This window comes from Coregonus lavaretus, assembly GCF_964263955.1.
Source record: "Coregonus lavaretus genome assembly, chromosome: 3".
Classification (NCBI taxonomy): Eukaryota; Metazoa; Chordata; class Actinopteri; order Salmoniformes; family Salmonidae; genus Coregonus; species Coregonus lavaretus.
In genome coordinates, this window is record NC_139990.1 from 4,128,897 (window position 1) to 4,145,649 (window position 16,753).

A 16,753-nucleotide genomic window follows, 5' to 3' on the forward strand; every position below is an offset into this window, starting at 1 on the left:
CAATTTTTTTTTTTTTTTTTTTCGGACGTTTGCCGGACGTTTGACACCCCTGTTCTAGATGATTCTGTGCTTCCAACTTTGTGGCAACAGTTTGAGGAAGGCCAATTCCTGTTTCAGCATGCAATGCCCACGTGCACAAAGCGAGGTGTGGAAAAACATGACGGGCCTGCACATAGCCCTGACCTCAACCCCATCGGACACCTTTGGGATGAATTGGAACGCCAACTGCGAGCCAGACCTAATCGCCCAACATCAGTACTGACCTCACTAATGCTCATCGCTGAATGGAAGCAAGTCCCCGCAGCAATGTTCCAACATCTAGTGGAAAGCCTTCCCAGAAGAGTGGAGGCTGTTATAGAAGCAAAGGGGGGACCAACTCCATATTAATGCCCGTGATTTTGGAATGAGATGTTCGACCAGCAGGTGTCCACATACTTTTGGTCATGTAGTTGAACTATATTATGTAATGGCCATTGATATGAAAAGTAGGAAATTATTAATTTATGAAACACCTGTTCATGTGCATTTTGGATTCATCCCAGTTTTAGGAGTTGGATTCATTATTAATCACACCAAGTGGGGTTTGAAGGGTATGAGAAATTGACAGCCTCCTGCACTGTATTCAGCAACATCGAATCTAAGGTTGTAACACAGTATATCCTTGCATCTACAAGAAAACATAACATTTAAGGGTACAGTATAGCACGAAACATTAAGATAACACCTGTTGACATGATCATTTCATATCGGATTAAAAGGTTCCTGGAACGTTCAATTAGAAGTCTTCCGGAAGTTTGAAATGGACGGACCAGAAGTGTGCAACAGCGGTTAGACTGTCACGAAATCGAAGCATTTGTAAAATTATCTGTCAAACATTTGATTGTTATTTAATGCCCTTTGGTACTAGCTAGTTCTATCAATGGAGGAGATGTAACACAATAAGGCACCCTCTGTCATAGATCGGTATTACACACAATGGTATAAAACAGGTAATTTATTAACGTCTCGTAAAGTGTCGACCACTGAACTTGGGTGTCAACATGATACCAACATGTGTTTTGGTTTTGGTCATGGCAGCCTGACGGCCTTTATGTCATTTACAGTAATTTCATAGAATGTGCAGTTGACTCATTTGTGTTAGTGTTGGGCTGGTCCAAAAACCTGCAAACCCTTAGCCCTCCTTGTCCATGGTTCGTTACCACTGGTTTATCGACATTGTTATGAATTAATAAAGTTGTAACTAAATGTGTATTCGTTGTGCTTAGATATCAAGGGTGCGGCTTCTTCAGCATTCAAACAGGTAAGAACGTCAGTGTTCATTTCCTGCTACTGAGATGAGTAGATACACCTGCTACACTTCAAATTGGACAATGTGCAGCTCATCAACAACACTAAATCAAATCAACGCGTTGCTTCGCTACTTCCAACATGGACATTATGATTTCAAGTCAGTAAACGTAAACATGGCGTTAATCTCTCTTTTTACAGAATCTGTGTGATCACACTGGCAAAGAGTCACCCTATCCTTCAGAATGGCAGGACAATCAAGAGCATCAACTATCAGATAAACGCTGGCTGCAGTCGCCTGCAGAACAGAGTGTGTGGAAAGTCGAAGAGAATATGTACTGCTAGATTTAAAAAGAATCATAATTGTATATAATCTGGTATATTCTCTTCCATACATACTCTGGCATATTATATGACATTATTATCTGGTAAATTATACTACTGTTATATACTATGGTATTGTCATCCTCTGAGTTTTCTGACTTGGGACTGTCAAACTAACTACACAAACTAACACGTGTCTTCCTCATTCCCAGGGAGGGCAGTTCCTCACAGAGTTCGCTCCTTTGTGTAGAATAACATGTACAGATGGAATACACCATTTACAGGTGATTTCAACCTTTGCCCTCGTGTTAAGATTTTCACCTCTGCAGATAATCCACCCTTTATGGTTAGTGCCATTCACTACTTATTAGATCTTTTGAAATGATCCTGAAATGTAATTCTGGTTGATCTTTTCAGCTGCATAAGGGGTCGGCTATTGGAGGTCAATGAGGTTGTTCTTGAAAGGCCAAAACTTTTACTGGGAAAGGTGAGGAGCATTTCCATAAGCTTCATACCAGTTAAAACACATTTTTGCGTTCTCTAGTGTTCTTCATTTACATGTACCCCATTGAGAAGTTAAATGACATTAGCATGGCTAACTCTCCCACCTATCTTTCGTGTGTATCTGACCAGCCTTCCACTGAGGGATACATTGCTGTCATCCTCCCTAAAATAGAGGAGAGCAAGACGGTCACTAACGGTCTCCTGAGCAGAGAGGAGCACGAGAGCGTCGTCTCTAAACGGACCAGCAGCAACCAGCCTGAGTCATGCTGAGGAATGAGGAGGTCACAGGGACTCATCACACTCACCTCAGCTGGAGTGACTGGGGCAGCTTTGTTGCAGGGGGCTCTTGCCTCCTTCAGACCAAGGTACCTACATCAGATCTACATCACAGCATAGTGCATAACCCTGTGTAGATATGGACTTATGCCCGTGGTGGATGACAGTGGGGTGATGGAGTTTCTATAGCCACTACCAGCAGCAGCCAATCCAGGGCAAATACTTTTGTTTGCTTTGTTGTAACATGGAAGAAATTGAGCCAGTTAAGTTTTAGGAGATACCTTTTTTAGCTCTTGATGATGATTGTTGATGGAATGTGAGATTTAATTTTCGAAGGAGGAAGTTCCCAAGATATTTCCGTTACGTCGGTTATTGACTATGTACCAAACAAGCCCTTCTTTTACTTTTTTTAATGCGTACTGTACATACCTAAATAAATGACCCACTCCACCCTGTTTTAAGAAAAATAATGTTTATTTAGATTTGTGTTCAATTTATCAATCATTTAACTGTCAAAATAATAATGGTCCAAAACTAAATCATTTTTTTAACATCTGGGGCTTTACTCAACAGCAGCCGACTTTAGCTGCACTAATTCACAACCATCGCTAAAGCTTTATATGGTGGTTTAGTCTTCACACGAACCATTCAGGTTTAGTAGGACCAAAATTATCACATCTGTGGATATACAGTGGCTTGCTAAAGTATTCACCCCCCTTGGCATTTTTCCTATTTTGTTGCCTTACAACCTGGAATTAAAATGGATTTTTTTGGGGTTTGTATCATTTGATTTACACAACATGCCTACCACTTTGAAGATGCAAAATATTTTTTCTTGTGAAACAAACAAGAAAATAGACAAAAAAACAGACAACCTGAGCGTGCATAACTATTCACCCCCCCAAAGGCAATACTTTGTAGAGCCACCTTTTGCAGCAATTACAGCTGCAAGTTTCTTGGGGTATGTCTCTATAAGCTTGGCACATCTAGCCACTGGGATTTTTGCCCATTCTTCAAGGCAAAACTGCTCCAGCTCCTTCAAGTTGGATGGGTTCCGCTGGTTAACAGTAATCTTTAAGTCATACCACAGATTCTCAATTGGATTGAGGTCTGGGCTTTGTCTAGGCCATTCCAAGACATTTAAATGTTTCCCCTTAAACCACTCGAGTGTTGCTTTAGCAGTATGCTTAGGGTCATTGCCCTGCTGGAAGATTAACCTCCGTCCCAGTCTCAAATCTCTGGAAGACTGAAACAGGTTTCCCTCAAGAATTTCCCTGTATTTAGCGCCATCCATCATTCCTTCAATTCTGACCAGTTTCCCAGTCCCTGCCGATTAAAAACATCCCCACAGCATGATGCTGCCACCACCATGCTTCACTGTGGGGATGGTGTTCTGGGGCGTTTTCCTTGATGGCCAAAAAGCTCAATTTTAGTCTCATCTGACCAGAGTACCCTCTTCCATATGTTTGGGGAGTCTCCCACATGGCTTTTGGCGAACACCATATGTGTTTGCTTTTTTCTTTCTTTAAGAAATGGCTTTTTTCTGGCAACTCTTCCGTAAAGCCCAGCTCTGTGGAGTCAACGGCTTAAAGTGGTCCTATAGACAGATACGCCAACACTTTGTAGCTACTTAAGGGTTATCTTTGGTCTCTTTGTTGCCTCTCTGATTAATGCCCTCCTTGCCTGGGCTGTGAGTTTTGGTGGGCGGCCCTCTCTTGGCAGGTTTGTTGTGGTGCCATATTCTTTCCATTTTTTAATAATGGATTTAATGGTGCTCCGTGGGATGTTCATCGTTTCGGATATGTTTTTATAACCCAACCCTGATCTGTACTTCTCCACAACTTTGTCCCTGACCTGTTTGGAGAGCTCCTTGGTCTTCATGGTGCCGCTTGCTTGGTGGTGCCCCTTGCTTAGTGGTGTTGCAGACTCTGGGGCCTTTCAGAACAGGTGTATATATACTGAGATCATGTGACAGATCATGTGACACTTAGATTGCACACAGGTGGACTTTATTTAACTAATTATGTAACTTCTGAAGGTAATTGGTTGCACCAGATCTTATTTAGGGGCTTCATAGCAAAGGGGGTGAATACATATGCACGCACCACTTTTCCGTTATTTATTTTGTATAATTCTTTGAAACAAGTTTTTTTTTTCATTTCACTTCACCAATTTCACCAATTTTGTGTATGTCCATTACATGAAATCCAAATAAAAATCCATTTAAATTACAGGTTGTAATGCAACAAAATAGGAAAAATGCCAAGGGGGATGAATACTTTTGCAAGGCACTGTAGAGATCTATGCTTCAAGTACCACACTAATACACCGTGATACACAATAGCCCACAAGGCATTCTTAGGCTTGCGTCCCAAATGAAACCCTATTTGCTATATATAGTCCACTACTTTTAACCAGAGCAACTAAAAGTAGTGCACTATATAGGGAATAGGGTGCCATTTGGGGCGTACACTTAATTACAAGTACACTTCATAACAAGTACACTTCATAAGGAACAGCTTCAAAAACCACAGTTCATTTGATTTGACTCATGCGCTGGACCAACAGTCTTTTAGAAAGGTATTCTGAAAACATGGATAAAACAGTATACCACACATACACGGAATATGATTCAATACTCTACTGACAGTAGAAAGTCAGTCGGATAAACTTGTCTCCGCCTCAGCTGAAATAGAGCAATAATAAGAGCCTCATGTGTCAGTCAGTTTATAGCAAGCCAAGTGGCATAATTCAGTGATTAAACCATCCATTTACACTCTTATTTGGCATCAAAGTGAGATTGCATTAATTACAAACAATAATTGCTAAGCCATGATGGGATTTGGTTGGTGTACAACAGTGAGAGGAACATCAGACATCAGCTTTGTCCTTGTCTCAGATCTGTTTGGTTGGTCTTGCCAACTCCTCATGACAATAGGCTAGGGATCAGAAAGCTGGGGTAACAGCCCAAATCACAGGGTAAGATTCAAAGACTTGTGGTGATGACGGCATCATGCTCTGACCATGGCTTTCATTTCAGCATATTTCTTTTTTTTCTTCATACATGTGATACATTTGGCTGAGATGTGCTACAGGTTACAGTTACACGACAAAGTGAATGGGCTGATTACACTGACGGGCACATAAGTGAGCGTTTTTTTGTTGCCATAATTGTGTCCGAGTGAGTGAGGCATCTGTCGCCCCCCGGCGGTTGACAATGGTACGCTCCAGCTCTGTGATAGGTAATACAGGTTAGGGGTCAAAGGTCACTGGACTGGACTACTTGCTCTCCAGGAAGGTGAGGTTGGCCATATGCTTCTCCAGGGACTTGACCCCGAAGCCGTTGCTGTTCTTGCCATTGAGCGCGTCGTCTTTGACGGGCGTGGACGACTGCCTGTCCCTCCAGCTCTGTGGAGAGCCCAGACTGCTTCTCTCTGACTTATACTGGAGGCACAAACACAGGATATGGTAGTCACTTTACCCCTACCTACATGTACAAATTACCTCAACTAACCTGTACCCCCGCACATTGACTCGGTACCAGTACCCCCTGTATATAGCCTCGTTATTGTTATTTTATTGTGTTACTTTTTTATTTTTTCTTATTATTTATGTAGTAAATATTTTCTTAACTCTATTTCTTGAACTGCATTGTTGGTTAAGGGCTCGTAAGAAAGCATTCCACGGTAAGGTCTACACTTTTTGTATTCGGCGCATGTGACAAATACAATTTATTTTATTTTTATTTTGAAATCGAATCAATGTAGAAATGGTGGAGAAAATGACCACATTTACATTTACATTTTAGTCATTTAGCAGACGCTCTTATCCAGAGCGACTTACAGGAGCATTTAGGGTTAAGTGCCTTGCTTAAGGGCACATCGACAGATTTTTCACCTAGTCGGCCCGGGGATTAGAACCAGCGACCTTTCGGGTACTGGCACAACGCTCTTACCCACTAAGCTACCTGCCACCATTGACATATTCATCTGTACAAGTATACTCAAACCCCAGTAAACATTGGTTACTTGGACATCTTGTTAGATGAGCTGATGTCAACTGTGACCTCACCTTTCTGACAAGCTTATTACAGACTGGCAGGAGGTAGATCACCACAGTCATGATGCCTCTAGTGTTCTGAATGGACGAATCCACCTAGAGACAGACAGAGAAAAATATTACAAAAACATATCAAGGATGGTGGTCTAGATAGAATGTAATTCATCCTAACAACATAAAGATAATGACTTTATTATCCCTGTGGGGAAATGTTGGAAAACCACATGGGAAAGCTGATTGGCTAAGTTGTCTCTAAAGAGTTTGCTAAAACCAACTCTAGACAACAAACAGACAGAGCCTCAATTTCCTGCTCCATTTAAAAAGGCCTTTCAGCAATGACCTTTGTCTGATTAAAACACCCTGACAGACTAACAGAGGACCGATCTGTCTAGTTAATGACAACTTGAGGGGAAAGCCAATGGCTATATAACCGATCCACATTAATCACAGAAGCTCATGGGTGTGTCCCAAATGCCACCCTATTCCCTACTTTTGACCAGAGTCCTGTGGGCTCAGGTCAAAAGTAGTGCACTATATAGGGAATAGGGTGCCATTTGGGATGCGACCCATGTTATTCTCTAATATCTCATTCTGACTGTAACCTTCCCCATTAGTAAAAAGTGACCCATGCCAGTTCATCACTGTCCAACTGATTTTAATGGAGGTTAATTAAGCTCAATGTCATTAAAGGGCTTAATTTTACAATCATGTTTTCATGATTGACCTCTCTGTAAAGCAGTAACCAATGTTTGCCCAATGCTGCCAATGCTGATGAATGGGTTGACTTTCTGTTCTTTTTCATTGCAGTTTATCAATCCTCCTTGCCAGTTTATTTTCTGTGCATTGTCTCATACTCTTCTCTATAACCACGTCTTTTGTGACATGATAGAACTGTATTTATAGTAATAGAACTCTCCAGTCAATATCTGTACTGAATTCTCTATGACTGACAGACTAATTATTTAGCTGAATATTTGAACTAAGAACTTAAATAAAAGTGGATTTTATTACACAAACAAATCCAGTCATTGACAACTAAGGCTGACCCCAATTAGTTGACTGGTTGATTGTTTTGTCGTTAGGCTGTTGGTCGACCGAGATTGTTTTAGTCGAGCAGTAACATACAGTGGGGAAAAAAAGTATTTAGTCAGCCACCAATTGTGCAAGTTCTCCCACTTAAAAAGATGAGAGAGGCCTGTAATTGTCATCATAGGTACACGTCAACTATGACAGACAAAATTAGGAAAAAAATATCCAGAAAATCACATTGTAGGATTTTTAATGAATTTATTTGCAAATTATGGTGGAAAATAAGTATTTGGTCAATAACAAAAGTTTCTCAATACTTTGTTATATACCCTTTGTTGGCAATGACACAGGTCAAATGTTTTCTGTAAGTCTTCACAAGGTTTTCACACACTGTTGCTGGTATTTTGGCCCATTCCTCCATGCAGATCTCCTCTAGAGCAGTGATGTTTTGGGGCTGTCGCTGGGCAACACAGACTTTCAACTCCCTCCAAAGATTTTCTATGGGGTTGAGATCTGGAGACTGGCTAGGCCACTCCAGGACCTTGAAATGCTTCTTACGAAGCCACTCCTTCGTTGCCCGGGCGGTGTGTTTGGGATCATTGTCATGCTGAAAGACCCAGCCACGTTTCATCTTCAATGCCCTTGCTGATGGAAGGAGGTTTTCACTCAAAATCTCACGATACATGGCCCCATTCATTCTTTCCTTTACAGGGATCAGTCGTCCTGGTCCCTTTGCAGAAAAACAGCCCCAAAGCATGATGTTTCCACCCCCATGCTTCACAGTAGGTATGGTGTTCTTTGGATGCAACTCAGCATTCTTTGTCCTCCAAACATGACGAGTTGAGTTTTTACCAAAAAGTTTTATTTTGGTTTCATCTGACCAAATGACATTCTCCCAATCCTCTTCTGGATCATCCAAATGCACTCTAGCAAACTTCAGATGGGCCTGGACATGTACTGGCTTAAGCAGGGGGACACGTCTGGCACTGCAGGATTTGGGTCCCTGGCGGCGTAGTGTGTTACTGATGGTAGGCTTTGTTACTTTGGTCCCAGCTCTCTGCAGGTCATTCACTAGGTCCCCCCGTGTGGTTCTGGGATTTTTGCTCACCGTTCTTGTGATCATTTTGACCCCACGGGGTGAGATCTTGCGTGGAGCCCCAGATCGAGGGAGATTATCAGTGGTCTTGTATGTCTTCCATTTCCTAATAATTGCTCCCACAGTTGATTTCTTTAAACCAAGCTGCTTCCCTATTGCAGATTCAGTCTTCCCAGCCTGGTGCAGGTCTACAATTTTGTTTCTGGTGTCCTTTGACAGCTCTTTGGTCTGGGCCATAGTGGAGTTTGGAGTGTGACTGTTTGAGGTTGTGGACAGGTGTCTTTTATACTGATAACAAGTTCAAACAGGTGCCATTAATACAGGTAACGAGTGGAGGACAGAGGAGCCTCTTAAAGAAGAAGTTACAGGTCTGTGAGAGCCAGAAATCTTGCTTGTTTGTAGGTGACCAAATACTTATTTTCCACCATAATTTGCAAATAAATTCATAAAAAAATCCTACAATGTGATTTTCTGGATTTTTTTTCTCAATTTGTCTGTCATAGTACAGGCCTCTCTCATCTTTTTAAGTGGGAGAACTTGCACAATTGGTGGCTGACTAAATACTTTTTTTCCCCACCGTACATATACATATACATATATATACATATACATGTATATATATATACATATATACATATACATGTATATATATATACACATGTATATATATACAGTGGGGAGAACAAGTATTTGATACACTGCCGATTTTGCAGGTTTTCCTACTTACAAAGCATGTAGAGGTCTGTCATTTTTATCATAGGTACACTTCAACTGTGAGAGACGGAATCTAAAACAAAAATCCAGAAAATCACATTGTATGATTTTTAAGTAATTAATTTGCATTTTATTGCATGACATAAGTATTTGATACATCAGAAAAGCAGAACTTAATATTTGGTACAGAAACCTTTGTTTGCAATTACAGAGATCATACGTTTCCTGTAGGTCTTGACCAGGTTTGCACACACTGCAGCAGGGATTTTGGCCCACTCCTCCATACAGACCTTCTCCAGATCCTTCAGGTTTCGGGGCTGTCGCTGGGCAATACGGACTTTCAGCTCCCTCCAAAGATTTTCTATTGGGTTCAGGTCTGGAGACTGGCTAGGCCACTCCAGGACCTTGAGATGCTTCTTACGGAGCCACTCCTTAGTTGCCCTGGCTGTGTGTTTCGGGTCGTTGTCATGCTGGAAGACCAATGGAGGTATCTTCAATGCTCTTACTGAGGGAAGGAGGTTGTTGGCCAAGATCTCGCGATACATGGCCCCATCCATCCTACCCTCAATACGGTGCAGTCGTCCTGTCCCCTTTGCAGAAAAGCATCCCCAAAGAATGATATTTCCACCTCCATGCTTCACGGTTGGGATGGTGTTCTTGGGGTTGTACTCATCCTTCTTCTTCCTCCAAACACGGCGAGTGGAGTTTAGACCAAAAAGCTCTATTTTTGTCTCATCAGACCAAATGACCTTCTCCCATTCCTCCTCTGCATCATCCAGATGGTCATTGGCAAACTTCAGACGGGCCTGGACATGCGCTGGCTTGAGCAGGGGGACCTTGCGTGCGCTGCAGGATTTTAATCCATGACGGCGTAGTGTGTTACTAATTGTTTCCTTTGAGACTGTGGTCCCAGCTCTCTTCAGGTCATTGACCAGGTCCTGCCGTGTAGTTCTGGGCTGATCCCTCATCTTCCTCATGATCATTGATGCCCCACGAGGTGAGATCTTGCATGGAGCCTAAGACCGAGGGTGGTTGACCGTCATCTTAAACTTCTTCCATTTTCTAATAATTGCGCCAACAGTTGTTGCCTTCTCACCAAGCTGCTTGCCTATTGTCCTGTAGCCCATTCCAGCCTTGTGCAGGTCTACAATGTTATCCCTGATGTCCTTACACAGCTCTCTGGTCTTGGCCATTGTGGAGAGGTTGGAGTCTGTTTGATTGAGTGTGTGGACAGGTGTCTTTTATGCAGGTAACGAGTTCAAACAGGTGCAGTTAATACAGGTAATGAGTGGAGAACAGGAGGGCTTCTTAAAGAAAAACTAACCCCCGTCCATCGTCCCTTTGATGCAGTGAAGTTGTCCTGTCCCCTTAGCAGAAAAACACCCCCAAAGCATAATGTTTCCACCTCCATGTTTGACGGTGGGGATGGTGTTCTTGGGGTCATAGGCAGCATTCCTCCTCCTCCAAACACGGCGAGTTGAGTTGATGCCAAAGAGCTCCATTTTGGTCTCATCTGACCACAACACTTTCACCCAGTTCTCCTCTGAATCATTCAGATATTCATTGGCAAACTTCAGACGGGCATGTATATTTGCTCTCTTGAGCAGGGGGACCTTGCGGGCGCTGCAGGATTTCAGTACTTCACGGCGTAGTGTGTTACCAATTGTTTTCTTGGTGACTATGGTCCTAGCTGCCTTGAGATCATTGACAAGATCCTCCCGTGTAGTTCTGGGCTGATTCCTCACCGTTCTCATGATCATTGCAACTCCACGAGGTGAGATCTTGCATGGAGCCCCAGGCCAAGGGAGATTGACAGTTATTTTGTATTTCTTCCATTTGCGAATAATCGCACCAACTGTTGTCACCTTCTCACCAAGCTGCTTGGCGATGGTCTTGTAGCCCATTCCAGCCTTGTGTAGGTCTATAATCTTATCCCTGACATCCTTGGAGAGCTCTATGGTCTTGGCCATGGTGGAGAGTTTGGAATCTGATTGATTGATTGCTTCTGTGGACAGGTGTCTTTTATACAGGTAACAAGCTGAGATTAGAAGCACTCCCTTTAAGAGTGTGCTCCTAATCTCAGCTCGTTACCTGTATAAAAGACACCTGGGAGCCAGAAATCGTTCTGATTGAGAGGGGGTCAAATACTTATTTCCCTCATTAAAATGCAAATCAATTTATAACATTTTTGACATGCGTTATTCTGGATTTTGTTGTTGTTATTCTGTCTCTCACTGTTCAAATAAACTTACCATAAAAATTATAGACTGATCATTTCTTTGTCAGTGGGCAAACATACAAAATCAGCAGGGGATAAAATAATTTTTTCCCTCACTGTACATATATATATACACACATACATATATACATATATAGATACAGTTGAAGTCGGAAGTTTACATACACTTAGGATGGAGTCATTAAAACTCGTTTTTCAACCACTCCACAAATGTCTTGTTAACAAACTATAGTTTTGGCAAGTCGGTTAGGACATCTACTTATTTGACACAAGTAATTTTTCCAACAATTGTTTACAGACAGATTATTTCACTTATAATTCACTGTATCACAATTCCAGTGGGTCAAAAGTTTACATAAACTAAGTTGACTGTGCCTTTAAACAGCTTGGAAAATTCCAGAAGATGATGTCATGGCTTTAGAAATTTCTGCTAGGCTAATTGACGTCACAACTCAGTGCCTCTTTGCTTGACATCATGGGAAAATCAAAAGAAATCAGCCAAGACCACAGAAAAATAATTGTAGACCTCCACATGTCTGGATCATCCTTGGGAGGAGCAATTTCCAAACGCCTGAAGGTACCACGTTCATCTGTACAAACAATAGTACGCAAGTATAAACACCATGGGACCACGCAGCCGTCATACCGCTCAGGAAGGAGATACATTCTGTGTCCTAGAGATGAATGTACTTTGGTGCGAAAAGTGCAAATCAATCCCAGAACAACAGCAAAGGACCTTGTGAAGATGCTGGAGGAAACAGGTACAAAAGTATCTATATCCACAGTAAAACGAGTCCTATATCGACATAACCTGAAAGGCCGCTCAGCAAGGGAGAAGCCACTGTTCCAAAACCGCCATAAAAAAGCCAGACTACGGTTTGCACATGGGGACAAAGATCATACTTTTTGGAGAAATGTCCTCTGGTCTGATGAAACAAAAATAGAACTGTTTGGCCATAATGACCATCGTTATGTTTGGAGGAAAAGGGGGCGGCTTGCAAGCCGAAGAACACCATCCCAACCATGAAGCACAGGGGTTGCAGCATCAAGCTGTGGGGGTGCTTTGCTGCAGGAGGGACTGGTGCACTTCACAAAATAGATGGCATCATGAGGAAGGAAAATTATGTGGATATATTGAAGCAACATCAAGACATCAGTCAGGAAGTTAAAGCTTGGTCGCAAATGGGTCTTCCAAATCGACACTGACCCCAAGCATACTTCCAAAGTTGTGGCAAAATGGCTTAAGGACAACAAAGTCAAAATATTGGAGTGGCCATCACAAAGCTCTGACCTCAATCCTATAGAAAATGTGTGGGCAGAACTGAAAAAGCATGTGTGAGCAAGGAGGCCTACAAACCTGACTCAGTTACACCAGCTCTGTCAGGAGGAATGGGCCAAAATTCATCCAACTTATTGTGGGAAGCTTGTGGAAGGCTACCCGAAACGTTAAACAATTTAAAGGCAATGCTACCAAATACTAATTGAGTGTATGTAAACTTCTGACCCACTTGGAATGTGATGAAAGAAATAAAAGCTGAAATAAATCATTCTCTCTACTATTATTCTGACATTTCACATTCTTAAAATAAAGTGGTGATCCTAACTGACCTAAGACAGGGATTTTTTATTAGGATTAAATGTCAGGACTTGTGAAAAACTGAGTTTAAATGTATTTGGCTAAAGTGTATGTAAACTTCCGACTTCAACTGTATACAGTGGGGAGAACAAGTATTTGATACACTACCGATTTTGCAGGTTTTCCTACTTACAAAGCATGTAGAGGTCTGTAATTTTTTATCATAGGTACACGTCAACTGTGAGATATGGAATCTAAAACAAAAATCCAGAAAATCACATTGTATGATTTTTAAGTAATTAATTTGCATTTTATTGCATGACATAAGTATTTGATCACCTACCAACCAGTAAGAATTCCGGCTCTCACAGACCTCTTAGTTTTTCTTTAAGAAGCCCTCCTGTTCTCCACTCATTAGCTGTATTAACTGCACCTGATTGAACTCGTTACCTGTATAAAAGACACCTGTCCACACACTCAATCAAACAGACTCCAACCTCTCCACAATGGCCAAGACCAGAGAGCTGTGTAAGGACATCAGGGATAAAATTGTAGACCTGCACAAGGCTGGGATGGGCTACAGGACAATAGGCAAGCAGCTTGGTGAGAAGGCAACAACTGTTGGCGCAATTATTAGAAAATGGAAGAAGTTCAAGATGACGGTCAATCACCCTCGGTCTGGGGCTCCATGCAAGATCTCACCTCGTGGGGCATCAATGATCATGAGGAAGGTGAGGGATCAGCCCAGAACTACACGGCAGGACCTGGTCAATGACCTGAAGAGAGATGGAGGAATGGGAAAAGGTCATGTGGTCTGATGAGAAAAATATATAGCTTTTTGGTCTAAACTCCACTCGCCGTGTTTGGTGGAAGAAGAAGGATGAGTACAACCCCAAGAACACCATCCCAACCGTGAAGCATGGAGGTGGAAACATCATTCTTTGGGGATGCTTTTCTGCAAAGGGGACAGGACGACTGCACCGTATTGAGGGGAGGATAGATGGGGCCATGTATTGCAAGATCTTGGCCAACAACCTCCTTCCCTCAGTAAGAGCATTGAAGATGGGTCGTGGCTGGGTCTTCCAGCATGACAACGACCCGAAACACACAGCCAGGGCAACTAAGGAGTGGCTCCGTAAGAAGCATCTCAAGGTCCTGGAGTGGCCTAGCCAGTCTCCAGACCTGAACCCAATAGAAAATCTTTGGAGGGAGCTGAAAGTCCGTATTGCCCAGCGACAGCCCCGAAACCTGAAGGATCTGGAGAAGGTCTGTATGGAGGAGTGGGCCAAAATCCCTGCTGCAGTGTGTGCAAACCTGGTCAAGACCTACAGGAAACATATGATCTCTGTAATTGCAAACAAAGGTTTCTGTACCAAATATTAAGTTCTGCTTTTCTGATGTATCAAATACTTATGTCATGCAATAAAATGCAAATTAATTACTTAAAAATCATACAATGTGATTTTCTGGATTTTTGTTTTAGATTCCGTCTCTCACAGTTGAAGTGTACCTATGATAAAAATTACAGACCTCTACATGCTTTGTAAGTAGGAAAACCTGCAAAATCGCCAGTGTATCAAATACTTGTTCTCCCCACTGTAAATGTACCCATTTGGGGATCTGATAGTATTTCTGATTGGCTTAACGCACCACCACTAATGACCTGTGGAGCTTCTCAAAGTAATGTTTTTTTCACCTCAAACAGCAAGCAAACAAAGTCTGTTTTTACATCCATTGAGAATCACAATAGTTCCTCAATGTATTAGAAAAATCTTTCCAGCTCTCTCCCCTTTGATAACCACTCAGCGTGAAAGGGAAAAATGTCATGCCCTGATCCAGTGGAAACGCCATTAAATAGGCCTACCTGATTACTTCTTATCAGTGCTTGACTTGGACTGAAATAGGTTCCGGTACTCATTTTGGGTGCTTCGGGGAAGACCCAAGTTAATAGTTGATACAATGTTTCAAGTTCCTTGCAGACAGGCCATGTGTAGCCAATGTGATTTCTAGGATATTTATTTTTATCTGGATATTTTCTACCTGCAGGTTGCAATGTTTTTATTTGTTGGCTTTATGTAGGCTATTTTTACATATTGGCAATGGCAATAGAAGTTACTTTTTTAGGTTTGTATCATTTTCATTTAGATAGAATTTTAATTAACCACATGACAATGATTTTGCGATATGAAGACATTATTATAAATTAAATGAAACTGTTTCACGAAAATTTGCATATAAAAACCATAACTGGCACACAGATCGGTAGAAATTGTAAGATAAATTGTCATTCCACATGAGGAAGGTTGCTGACTCCTCGTGTAGCCTATTACCGGCAACTTCAGGAGCGTAATGGCAGAATCTGTGAAAGCCAGCAGGAGCTGGAGGAGAATAGTTGGGTCGGGTTACGTTTTTTTCTTCTGGTTATCTAGATCTCTGGCGCCCTCTTGGGGCATTTGTCTTATTTCATTAAAACGTAAGCTCAATGCATATAGTTGCTTTTATTAAAACACATAGGCTGTGTCTATATATGGAAAAGTATACGTTTAAAAATGTAGACCAATCGATTGGTCGAAAGAACAGACGGTCGACCAAGATTTGTTTTTTGTCGGGGACAGCCCTATTGACAACATCATAGTTCCACATACGTCACTGTAAGGCTGGTGTATCAGTAATAGTACCTTCTGGAAGGTGGCAGTCTTGCCCTGTACCGGCGTCCTCACACCCATCTGCAGCTGCTGACATAAGCCCATAAGCTTCTCCATCTCTGACAGCACTACCACCTTCTCTTCATCCGTCAGCTGTTAGAGGGAAAAGGAGAGACATATTTAGTTATGTCAAAATAAAAGTCAAAATGTGATCACAAAAAAAGTTGCTCTATTAAAACACAGTTAAGGTTTAGGAGTAGGGTTGCAAATTTCCGGTAACTTTCCCCAAATTCCCTGGTTTGGAGGATTCCGGATTTCCTGCTTATTCCCTTATAATTCCATGAATCTTCAAACCAGGATTTCTGGAAAACCGGGGAATTTTGGGAAATTTACCGGAATTTTGCAACCCTATTTAGGAGGTTAGAATGGAGTATATGCATTAAAATCTCACTGTGCTTGAAGTCTCTCATGTATGCCATATGCAATTATTTCTCAAACGCTAAAAGAAGTGTATATTGATATTATCCTACTACATTAGAATAGATCTGTGTCGTACCATTCACAATCTCTGGTAGAAAAGAATTAGGAACATTTTCAGCCTCAGTTGAAAATGTCCAGGCTGATTAGCATAAAGAACTTGATAATTTACAAGAGGGTAGTGCAGCTGCACCACAAGCCTGCTCCATTCCAGAGTGGGGGGGGGGGGGGGGGGGCTCCATTAGCCAATGTTTGTTTGAAGTAATTAATCAAACGCTGCTGAGCTGAAATGCTGGATGTGTTGATTATGTATTAGTAGTGTGTGTGTGTGTGTGTTAGTGTTTGGGTGCCCTCTCTGGAGAGCAGGGTTAGCCAATGTTGATAAGCACATTTCCACTTTCCCCAGAGACGGATGGCAGTCATGAATGGCTGTCAAAGAGGGACATTTAATTAAACTCCAGGACCTGGGCACTTTGGAGAGAGGGAGGCATACGTCCTTGTTTCTTTGATTTGAGTACAGAGGAAAC

General features: G+C 42.0%; 1 protein-coding gene and 1 pseudogene across 3 annotated transcripts in view; one reads left to right on the top strand and one right to left on the bottom strand.

Moving 5' to 3' along the window:
* Positions 1-1,051: 1,051 nt before the first annotated feature.
* On the top strand, positions 1,052-2,385 carry LOC311119833 (protein Abitram-like; annotated as a pseudogene). The gene is made up of 6 exons: positions 1,052-1,102; positions 1,266-1,300; positions 1,489-1,618; positions 1,824-1,895; positions 2,029-2,098; positions 2,245-2,385. The product of its transcript is annotated as a protein Abitram-like (transcript).
* Positions 2,386-4,496: 2,111 nt separating this feature from the next.
* LOC311124851 (alpha-catulin-like) overlaps positions 4,497-16,753 on the bottom strand; it is a 104,231-nt gene continuing 91,974 nt past the window's right edge. For both annotated transcript variants that reach the window (XM_084158341.1, XM_084158342.1), the window contains exons 17-19: positions 15,783-15,902; positions 6,463-6,546; positions 4,497-5,835 (exon numbers count right to left, since the gene is read on the bottom strand). In XM_084158341.1, coding sequence (XP_084014467.1) covers positions 5,671-5,835; positions 6,463-6,546; positions 15,783-15,902 — 369 coding nt within the window. In that variant the 3' untranslated portion in view covers positions 4,497-5,670. The remainder of the gene's footprint in view (positions 5,836-6,462; positions 6,547-15,782; positions 15,903-16,753) is intronic.